Here is an 11,822-nt window from a genome sequence, read left to right as displayed (position 1 = left end):
GGTCCTAAATGAAAACGCACTCATGCATTAACATTAATATCGTGTCTCTGACAGACACAACAAGCCCAGTCTACCGTGACATATTACAACACTCCAGCTGACTTGTTGCCTTCCCATGTCTCTTTGTAGTTTTACAATATGAGTGATCTATCAAACAGTATATGCCACTCAAATTACCTTCTCGCCTTGAAAGATCGTCTTAATTATTTAGCTTTTTAATTAGCTTGAACATACATTTTGCGTTAGATTTCATCTTTGGTGTCAAGAGTTTTCTTTCAGTTTCACATAAATGACTAGCTGGATATGAAATAGGACCACCAAGTACTACCTTGAGTACTGGGTTCTCCCAGGGTCAGTGAAGAGGATTGTATATATAATGTGTTTTTATCTGGGGCTGGGGTCGTGTTATTAATAATAGCAGCTCACCGTTAAAAACCTACACTTTTAAGACGGTAATGTAAACAAGGGTGAACATTAGTCACATGGCCCACCTAGGCTGTTACTACATGTTCGGAACCCGGAAAAAGTCAATAAATCAACTCTCTGTATCTGATATTTAAGAAAAACACGGAAATCAACTCAAAGTGTATGTTTGTGATTAAATATCTCGGGCCATAATGTTTGTCCCTTTTAAAAGATTTACATGTTATTCCGTTACATCAATTTTGTCAAATTACAGCAGCCAACACATATATTTTCCGGTTGAACTATTTCACTTTCAAATTAAAAGTGCGTTGATGACAAATAAATGGCAGAAATTACAGCACCTTATTCTTTAAAATTATACTCACAAAAACTTTCTAGCAACAGTATATGATTGCAGCTAACATCTTCTTTAATCAAATAATCTATAAGAGACTACATAGAAAGTAATTTTGGTTATTTATATTGCTGGAAATTGTATCAGTATAATTTAGGCATTTTACTTTGGTATTCTTAAACCGGAAACGTTGTTGCAACTAGGCTCGCTTGACAATAGGTTTAACTTCAACTAAAAATCAATTTCAACCGGGTTTTCGGAAGGTAACACTAAAGAGTTTAGCAAGATAGTAGTTTGACACACATTATAATGTTTAAGACGAGTTGAAATGTGGCTATTTAAATGTAACAGTTAATGTTCTCAATGGACAGCCTACTAAACGAAACAGTTAACAGTTTTTTTTATTTGACCTACATTTGTTTTGTTTCCAGGGGAAATCCACAGGTCAGGTATGATTAGCTAGCTAATCCGAGGAGATAACTAGTTTAATCCGAGTTTGTTAATCCTTTTCAGACACGTATCCTCAGAACACAGTTAAACAGAGGAGGTGGAGGAGGAGTGTCCTACTCCAACGTACGTGAAGATAAAGACGTCAAGGTTCAATGAGTAACCCTAACCTACCAGGTTTGGTAGTTGGACGTGTCTCAGACTGTATGAACACGCAATTTAACGTAAAGTCACATTAATTGCGCCTGAAGGAATGCGGACTAAACTTGAAGTCGTCCAACGGAAACGTGACGAGGCTGGTGAGAGGGTCAGTCCAGCAGCAGTGGCGCTGAGTGCCAGCAGCGAAGTGCAGCTCCTCAGGGCATTAAACTTCAACCCAAGTTTGCACAGAGGAAGGAAACGACACGATGGCACTATGCGGAAGAAGGAATCGCAACAAGTTACTTTTTTCCCTCTTTGGTGTCACTTTATTGGGATATCTAGTCTTTTTCAGACACAACTCCGGGGACGTGAGCGTGGAAAATCGACGAGAGGCCCCCGGGGAGCGAGAAGTGGGGAATGAAGAGCTGAAGAAACCCGTCTACGAGAGGCCCCCCTTGGATTTAAATGCCCTGGGTGAAATGGGGAGAGCAGTCAAGCTGAATCTGAACGGAGAGGAGAAAATAGAAGAGGAGGAAAGCATCAAAAAGCATCAGATTAACACTTATGTCAGTGATAAAGTGTCGCTACACCGCAGGCTGGCAGAGAGATGGAACCCACTGTAAGTAACTAGTTGTGTACTGTCAACCAATATAGCAAAGAAACATATCTTATCACACTGTAATAAAGTTCAAGCTGGTTTTAAAAATCTATTGTAGTCTATTGCTGTTAGGGAGTTACTGCGGCTTGCCATATCTCAATGCTTTCCATTGCGTTCACTTCTTTTGGTTATGGAAAGTATTTACTCAAGCTTTTTTTTTTGGGGTGTAACCTAGTTACCCAGCTCCATCTACTCTCTGTATTCTCACTTGTAACACATGTTATATTGCAGTTGCAGAGAGCAGCAGTATGACTACCGGTCCCTGCCGACAACCTCCGTGGTCATCGCCTTCTACAACGAGGCCTGGTCAACCCTGTTGAGGACAGTCCACAGCGTGCTGGAGACGTCACCTGACATCCTGCTGAAAGAGGTGGTGCTGGTGGACGACTACAGCGACAGAGGTAGGAGCACAGCCCTGATGGAGGGAGAGACTGATGGACAGGCAGAGGGGCTGGGGGCAGCCAGGCTGGCTGATTGACAGACAGAAAGGTTGTCAGAGGGACACACAGGTAGGCACACAGACAGGTGGAGTTGTGTCAGATAGATAGAAGGGAGGAGGACAGACTGACATGTTGGCAATTAGGAAAATCAAACAGAGACACAGGAAGGTAGCAGCAGGTGGTGAATCTAAATGACATTAAGAAAAACAGGACATCAACATTAAAAATATATAGAAGTAATTACACGTTAAAAGCAGATCTGAAGAGGTGGGTTTTGATTTGGGATTTGAACATGGTGAGATCGGTACAGTCACGGATGTGTTTGGGGAGTGAGTTCCAGAGGGAGGAGGCGGTAGAGGATGAAGAGGAGAGGACCAAGCACCGAACCCTGGGGGACGCCTTGGGGCAGGGGAGGAGGTGCAGTTGTTGATGGTTTGTGAGGTAAGACTTCAGCCAGGAGAGAGGAGTGCCGGTGATGTTTAAGGAGGTTTCGAGACGGGAGAGCAGGATGGTGTGGTGGATGGTGTCAAAAGCTGCAGTGAGGTCGAGGAGGATGAGAATGGTGAGGTGTCCAGAGTCGGAGGAGAGGACGAGATCATTGGTGACTTTCAGGAGCGCTGTTTCTGTGCTGTGTTGTGAGCGGAAGCCGGATTGGGCTAAGGGAGTGGCTCTACAACATTTCATAATCCTATAAATGAGGCCATGCCTGCCTCTCCCTCTTTTAGGCGGAGATGGAGAGACCGCAAACTATTCACAATCCAATTTTAGAACACAGGCACAGAAAAATAAACATTGTAATACATTTATTAAGTGCATATATGTTTGTATCTTATCCCATAAATCAACACAAATCCTCAGAATCGTGCCGACGGTCTGTTAAAGACGCACAGATTAATGAGATAACTTATCAAAGCCCATTTTATCACTCAAATACATCCATGTACTGTTGTGTTTTTTTTTAGTGACCAGACACCAGATGGATGATCTGAATGTAGTACTTGTGTATCGAACACTCTTAAACACTATATTCCTTTCTTTCTTAATCAGCTTTACCAGCTGGTATCAAAAGCTGGCAGCAGATTGTAATTGTTGTGTTGTGCTTGTCGTCCATGTTCCATTTAATCATAATGTTTGAAGTGACTGTTCTCAATATACACACACACACACACACACACACACACACACACACACACACACACACACACACACACACACACACACACACACATAAAATAAATTACATTTTTTCAAGTTTGTTTCCTTGTTTTATTTCCTGAAGCTCATCTGAAGGAGCCATTGGAGAAGTACATCTCAAGTTTGAGGAAGGTGCGTCTGATCCGGGCCACCAAGAGGGAGGGGTTGGTGCGGGCCCGGTTGCTCGGGGCATCCATTACCTCGGGTGATGTGCTGACCTTCCTGGACTGTCACTGCGAGTGTCATGAAGGCTGGTTAGAGCCTCTGCTCCACAGGTCAGAAAACCCTCAGCAGGAAAATGGACTCTTTCTCTTGAGTATTTTGTCAGTGTGGTTTGAAAGGCATAACTGAAGTGTCACAGAGCGAAGCACGGAATCTCCATCAGCCCGCTAAAGGAGTGCTGTTATTTATCTGACTCAGAATCTGTATGCTCAGTCACTGGGCTCTCTTTAGAGTCAGGGCAGCACAGAAAGTTGACACAGACCTTTTGAGATGAGTTTTCTTTTTGCTTTGTTGCACTGCTTCTCCCCGTCAACAGCTTTTCTCTCCTTTCTCCTCCAGGATCAAAGAGGAGCCTTCGGCCGTGGTGTGTCCTGTCATTGATGTGATCGACTGGAACACCTTCCAGTATTTAGGGAACGCTGGTGAACCTCAGATTGGGGGCTTTGATTGGCGGTTGGTCTTTACCTGGCACATTGTCCCAGAATATGAACAGAAACGCCGCCGATCGCCCATTGATGTCATCAGGTGTGTCAGTGGGACCGCTTGATTACACACTTTTTAACAGCGTCCCAAGCGGATTGTTAAAGTCTTAAATTTAGTTTTTGATATTCAAACATGTGTTGAATTGTAGGAGGCGCTGAATTTCATCTGGTGCATTATTACTTATACTACTATCAGCTGGTGCTAAAGCTGATATATCGCTTGTCTCATCCTGATAATTCATAAGATGCAAGGAAATGATCGTCTGATATGTTTTTTCTCCTCAGGTCTCCTACTATGGCAGGTGGTCTGTTTGCTGTGAGCAAGAACTACTTCCATTACCTGGGGACCTACGACACAGGCATGGAGGTGTGGGGAGGAGAGAACCTGGAATTCTCCTTCAGGGTAAGAAATGATGTCTGTGTGTGTGTGTGTGTACATATACTCTGCCTGTGTAAGGTCATAGCTTTATGTAAAAACAAGTCACAATGCATATACTGTCTCCGTATTAACATGAAATATGCACATTTTAACACTCGGCACCAAAAAGGTAATCCAGATGTGGTTCACATTTACCAAGAGTTGCATCATGTGACTAAGAATTAAAACAACCAGTGAAAACAGGCCAAAGATTCTAATCCTGTAATTGCACTGAAGAATCTTCACTTTCATTTTCTTCAGTAACCGCAATTTCCCAAAGGGAAGGAACCAAAAATATTTTCCTTCAACAACAAAAATGCATTTCTGTTTCCAAGTTCCTCCACTACAAGGCTGTGCTTTGTGTTGAATGATTGAGTCATGGCTGCGAGGCTAACAACATCCCTCGTGGTGGTGGTGTTGTTGATTTCTCTTAGATTTGGCAGTGTGGGGGCAGCCTGGAGGTCCACCCATGCTCCCATGTGGGTCATGTGTTCCCTAAAAAGGCCCCTTACTCCCGGAGTAAAGCACTGGCGAACAGCGTGAGAGCTGCTGAGGTCTGGATGGATGAATACAAAGAGGTCTACTACCACCGAAACCCCCACGCACGACTGGTGAGTCTGCACAGATGGTGTGCCTGTGTATGTGGTATTAAATACAACTCTTTTTCTTTTTTATAAGCGAGCATAGTAACAGCATAGTAACAGCATAGTAACGCCCCAATTATTTGTTTTCTTTATGGAGTAATGGGAGGACAGTTGCAGCTGCACTCATCACAACACTGTTGATGTTCCACACATGCACAAAGTCACACACACACACACACACACACACACACACACACACACACACACACACACACACACACACACACACACACACACACACACACACACACACACTGCACTCCCGCTGCGGTGTAAAAGCTCTCTTGATTAAGTGACACTTGGGATACATGAGTGGCAGACACCCAAGGTGACAGGGGTGTCAGGGCGTTCCGGTGTGTGATTACCACCTTTCCGTGTCGCGCCGTGCCAACAGGTGTCACCCACCTGTCCTTGTGTGTGTGTGTGTGTGTGTGTGTGTGTGTGTGTGTGTGTGTGTGTGTGTGTGTGTGTGTGTGTGTGGCAGTGTAGTTAAGAGGAGAAGCTCTCTAAACACAGATCAGGTGGCACTCATGTCCCTGAGAGGAGGTAGCCTTGCCAACCTCGCAGTGGCTCGGCAAACCCAATACACCGAAGCCTCTAAACAAACACTGCTGCTCCCATTCTAATAGTTCCAACATTTGTCAATATATTATATTAAATGAGGTTTCATTCTCATGACACTGTAAGAGTTCCCAGCATCTGACAGCCTTTATCTCACTTCTCATGTTCTGTTATTTTGGCTGTTTTGTTGTTTCAGACGTACGCGGGTGCAGATTTTGTCAAACCTTTTTATGAAGAGATAATTAATCCCTGTTGTAAACTTGAACAATGCATTGATCAAAATATTTCTTGCATATTCGTACGTATATTAACCTGTTTTGAGCGAGCAGACGTTGTCAAAGCAGATGCTACACACACACACACACACACACACACACACACACACACACACACACACACACACACACACACACACACACACACACACACACACACAACGTTCTCCTTTTTGTCCCTTCAGGATCAGTTGACTTCCTTTTGCTAAAGATAAACTCAGGTCTGAGGTCTGATACGACTAAACGTGACCCCCCTTTAGTCCTGATTTGGTTCTACGCCCACAATAAATGTAACTTGAGTCAGTCTAATACGAATATTGATGGATCATTTTAATATTTTAAGTCAGACGGGTAGGCGATTACATTGTCATCCTCCCCAGAGCAAAAACACAGTGCATTGGGGTGACAGGATGATGGATGACTGAACTGTTTAGTTGATGAGTCACCTGTCAGTCCATGCGAGTTATGTTTACAACTCCTGGTTAATAAGTAATAAGGCGCTTTGAAACCTAAATAAACTAGATTCAAATTGCAACAGTGTGGTTTTCAGGGATGACTCAGACTAAAGAGTGAATCTGTAAGCATGTATCTGTTGTTTTCCCCACCGTCTTTTTACTCTCTGTTAATTTGCACACTGACCCCTTTCTGATCCATATGCTGGATTGTGATTGGACTGCAAGTCACTCTTACGTTTGCTATTCATTGTCATTTAAATAGCGCCTCTACTGGTCCTTAATTTTCCTACCGTTGGCCTCATATACTGTAGTGGTCCACACTGGTCCTTCCCATTGATGGTGGACTCTCTCCCTTGGGAATCCATCTATTGAGAAAATAAATTGATGAAGGGCCAATAAAAGCTGTGTTTGGGCAAACCACCGTCACCCATCATCCTGCAGTGCTGCTGAACCATTCCTCCAGCAGGGAAGGTGTGCTGAGCATATGCTCACTCGCAAATCAGAGTGGAGACTGTATTCCTCCCTGCATTGTAAATCACTAGTCATGATCACTGTGCTGTGTGTGCGTACAGGTATTTACATGAGCACACACATATTGTTTGCTTCTGACACACACACACACACACACACACACACACACAACTTGCACCAATATCGTAAAGAAAGAACACAAAAATAAGAAAATGTCCTACATTCCCTTCAGGTAAATCCTACATTTCCAACTTTCATGAAAAAATGACAAAATCAAAATCTTTCCGCCTTTCTCAATGTAAGTTAGTCTTTCCAGACCGATACAATCTGAACGCTCCTTTTCCCACATTCTCAACAATGGAGAGTCCATACTCATCCAACATAGTGCAATAGCTCTCTTGGCTAGAAGAAATCCAGTTTGTATATAGTCCTCCTGATATATTCCAAGCACACACAGTTTGACATTTAAACAGACTTTGGTATTAAACATCTCTGACAAACATTTTATGACAAGTTTTGAATCTTTTGGACATTCCCATAGACCATGACATAGCACTTTTCTCTTTTGAACATCTGGAATATTATACAGTATTTTAAACCTTGTATTTATTGTCTGTTCTGTTTGTGCTTTTTAACAAGCCTTGAAGGCATCTTTTTATTAGGAATGTAATGGTGTAGTGTTATGGAACACCTATAGGTGGTGCTATTGCTGCAGCTGTATAGCATTACATCAGAGAACGAGGCTGACTGACTGCATCAAGAGGTTCAAGATTGATACTTATAATCATGTTATGTCCACATTACAGCAATGTCTGTTCTTGTTATTTGTTTTGAATCTCAGGTTATTATGGGAAAAAAATGTGGTGCTAAAAATAATACGGTGGAACACTCGCGGCTTGTTTCTAGGAGGCCTTCGGAGACGTGACGGTGCGGAAGAAGCTCCGAGAGAAGCTGGGCTGCAAGAGCTTCAGGTGGTATCTGGATAATGTGTACCCCGACATTCACGTCCCAGAGGATCAGCCAGGCATGTTTGGAATGGTGAGAACACATGTGCTGATTGTCAGGTTGTTGATTAGTTGTATTGGAAAAAGCAGATGATGCCTGTAAATGAAGAATCAAGTAAGAAAGTGATAATGACATATAAAACATATTAAACAGAAACTAAACATGTGTTGTATGCTCAAACAGAGCGACAGAAAGTGAAAGTACAGCACCTAAATAAAGCCCCCAACCCCACCCATTTCCCTTTGTTCCATTTTCACTTCTATACACATATGTACACGTATACATCAACGACCTAAATGTAAAAGTCTGCACTTCAAAAGGTTAAGTTGGAGTTGGTCCAGGAAGAGTCCTACTTTTAATGTCATCTCATTGTTAAAGAAGGCAGAATGTTAACAAAGGGAAATGTTGCAGGTTTCTTTTACATTATATAACATCGTTTCATTGCTCAGGTTTTATCGGAGCATAAATGTACCGAATCAAGCCGAGCGGTGCACACGAGAGACTTTTATATAGAGAGGTTAAAAGTGTCATATTTGGCATGAATTTCTATATATATATATAGAAATTCTCTATATTTGATCAATATCTGAAAAGATGTATTGACGTGCTCTTTGCTCATCACAGCTGAAGAACCGGGGCAAGACCAACTACTGTTTTGACTACAACCCGACAGATGAACACATTGTGGTGGGCCAAAGGGTCATCCTCTACCAGTGTCACGGCATGGGTCAGAACCAGGTAATGAACGTCAGTCTTTCAGGCCATCAACGCTTTCTTCACGTGTTGTCTGGTGAAAAGTCCCTTCAGTCTGCTGTGATGCATTGTGAAAATGTTTTATTATTCTCAGTGCTACTTGACAACTATAGAGTTTATCATTATCATCAATCGCTGCTGAGACTCTTAAAGTAATAGTCATCTTATTTCAAAGTAAAGAACAAAGGTTTGTAGAATATATCTGGGAATAGTGGACGAGTTTGCCTTTTTACGAGGGTTGAAAAGCGATATGTCGGCCTTGTTGATACAAAGGAGAGTGCTTTTCCCAACGCCTTTATCCTCTGTGGTTGACAGTAGTCCAGGAAGCACTCTGAAATGTACCATTGTTAGTCCATCAGCCCTCTGTGGACACACACTGATGTCTTCTCTGTAGGAAGCAGCGCTTGTGCTGTCTGCCTTATCAGACTGATTTGCATGTTGCAGAATCGCCCCACACTTTGATTCATAGTGCGCGCACACACCAGCAGTACACGCTGTGTGTGTGTGTGTGTGTGTGTGTGTGTGTGTGTGTGTGTATGCGCGGACGTTAACATCCCTCAGTACACTGTGTCCATTTGCCTTCATGCTGCACATGAGTCACACATATACATGCATGCATACATACATACACATTTACAGGCTCTCTGTGACTAAAGTGACCTCCTTCTGTTATAACTGAAATTCTGCATTTGTGTTTCAGTCAGTTGAGTTGACTTTGGGTCACATGCATAACACATGATCTTTCTTTTACTCTATTTCTTCCTTCTGGAAAAGAATTTCCATTTCAAGCTATATATATATATATATATATATATATATATATATATATATATATATATATATATATATATAAAACCGTCATTGAAAAAAAGAAAAAGATTTGACATTTATACAATTTGCATAAAAAGATTCAGAGCTGATTCGTCCTCCCGCAGTTCTTTGAATACTCGAGGGACGGTGAGATCCGCTATAACACCAGGGAACCTGCTGGATGCGTTGTGGGTGACAACATCAGCACCTACCTGACTCTGCAGCTGTGTAGAACACGAGGGCAACCTATATCTGCGGACCAGAAATTTGTCTTCAGAGAGGTAAGTAGTTAAATCAAGGTCTAACCGAAGAGTGTGAGGCCAGTGGCCAATGAGTTGTTTTAAATTAGAATTTCTTTGACTTTCACAATATCTATTACTTTCTTCTCTAACCGCCACTAATGCTTCACAATGCTCTTACTGTTTGGAGCCCCAGCTCTTCACCAATCCAATCACCTCCAAGCCTTTCTTCTTTGTGCAGATGTGTCTGTTCCCCATACAAGGGCAGAGTGAAATATAAATAATGTGATGATTTTATTTTATTTATCAGTTCTGAAAACCTCATTGCGAAATAGGCTTTTGGCAAAACGTATAATCGTGTCATTAATCAGAAAGCACTGTTCAACTGGCAGAATTATTTCCTTTCAAAATTATACTATACTAATGCGTTATTACTGGATTGAAGCTGAGAGAATTGAATCACGACGTCCCCTCCGGGGGCCAAAATCTAATTCATGCCAAAGTCAAAGTCATGTCAAGCCCGATACGCCGAGATACTCCACAGTTGTTGAGCGAAAGTGTGGCGCCATTAGCAAGTTTCACCACACAATGCTGCAACTTGTTAAGCCTGTGTTCAGAGTCGTCGCACCACGCTCAGTCAGCAGCTAAACCACACTTCTTGGATCCATTCAGATATATATGTTCCAATAGAGAGAATACAATACGATAATAGCAGCTGTTCTGTTATTTTAGACGTGTATTAAATAACTACTTGTTGGCCAGTAGAGTGATTAACCAGCACGTAACTATTGTCTTATGCATAACGTTGATTTTATAATGCACTTTCTCCACCTGGCTGCTTTCAGGACGGGAGCCTGTACCACGCGGTGAGCCAGAAGTGTGTCGAGGCGGTGGACAAGACAGAAAACGGGACACCAGCCCCCTCACTCCAACACTGCTCCGACAGCCTCCACCAGAAGTGGTTCTTTGAGGAGAGAATGTAATTGTATCAACCCTAGAATATATTTCAATTTCGTTTTATTCAGGGCTGACATCCTGAGGAGGGATATGGCTGGATTGAAATGCTTTTTTGATATGTTTGCTCTGAAAGGAAGCTTCCATGCTTCCTTCCAAACTTCAACATTTGCACATTTTTGTGCCGGCTGGATTTAATGGACAAATTGGGAAATGACTTTACTTACTTTCTGAAGTACTTTGTATATATATATATATATATATATATATATATGTGTATATGTATATGTGTGTGTGTGTGTGTGTGTATATATATATATATATATATATATATATATATATATATATATATATATATATATATATATATATATATATATATATATAGGGGAACATCTTTTTCTTGGATGCTGTTGCTGGGAGACAGAAGCCTACTGGAATGTGTTTTTGTTTTTGTATCGAGAATTTGTGAGAACCTGCACATGCTGATATTTGTCTTGTTTCTTCTTTACCCACTCCACTACTGGTGCAATCTTGTAGGATCAATTTAGCACTTGCTTCACACACACACACACACACACACACACACACACACGGTCACTGAAACCCGTGTGCATCTGTCTGGATGGACCGCACACCGCCGTCAACAAGCTCGGAGCTTCTGGTGAAGCTAGTGGTTGACATTACAGGGATTTCTTCTGAGCCACATCATGAGTCATGTTCAAAAATGTTTGTGGTTTTCTCCTGCAGAGGGGGCCAATGTTCCTCTCTGCAAGTTCCTCTCTTTCACTGTGTTCTCTATTTGTCCAGAGAAAATGGGACGAATCTTCAGGTATTTTGTTCATAAGAACCTTTTCAGGACATTTTGAGTGCTTTCTACTATAAAAAGCCTT

General features: G+C 42.1%; 1 protein-coding gene across 1 annotated transcript; it reads left to right on the top strand.

The window, feature by feature from the left end:
- The first annotated feature begins 1,014 nt into the window (after positions 1-1,014).
- On the top strand, positions 1,015-11,216 carry galnt12 (UDP-N-acetyl-alpha-D-galactosamine:polypeptide N-acetylgalactosaminyltransferase 12). Its single transcript, XM_029443091.1, has 10 exons — positions 1,015-1,967; positions 2,238-2,407; positions 3,726-3,915; positions 4,202-4,387; positions 4,630-4,747; positions 5,197-5,373; positions 8,075-8,206; positions 8,798-8,911; positions 9,862-10,017; positions 10,821-11,216. Exons 1-10 carry the CDS (start codon positions 1,615-1,617, stop codon positions 10,956-10,958), a joined length of 1,734 nt encoding a protein of 577 aa, XP_029298951.1. The 5' UTR covers positions 1,015-1,614; the 3' UTR covers positions 10,959-11,216.
- Positions 11,217-11,822: the final 606 nt, after the last annotated feature.

This window comes from Cottoperca gobio, chromosome 11 (assembly GCF_900634415.1).
Source record: "Cottoperca gobio chromosome 11, fCotGob3.1, whole genome shotgun sequence".
Lineage (NCBI taxonomy): Eukaryota > Metazoa > Chordata > Actinopteri > Perciformes > Bovichtidae > Cottoperca > Cottoperca gobio.
The sequence above is the reverse complement of the archived record's forward strand: the minus strand, read 5'-3'. Positions and strand labels throughout refer to the sequence as shown.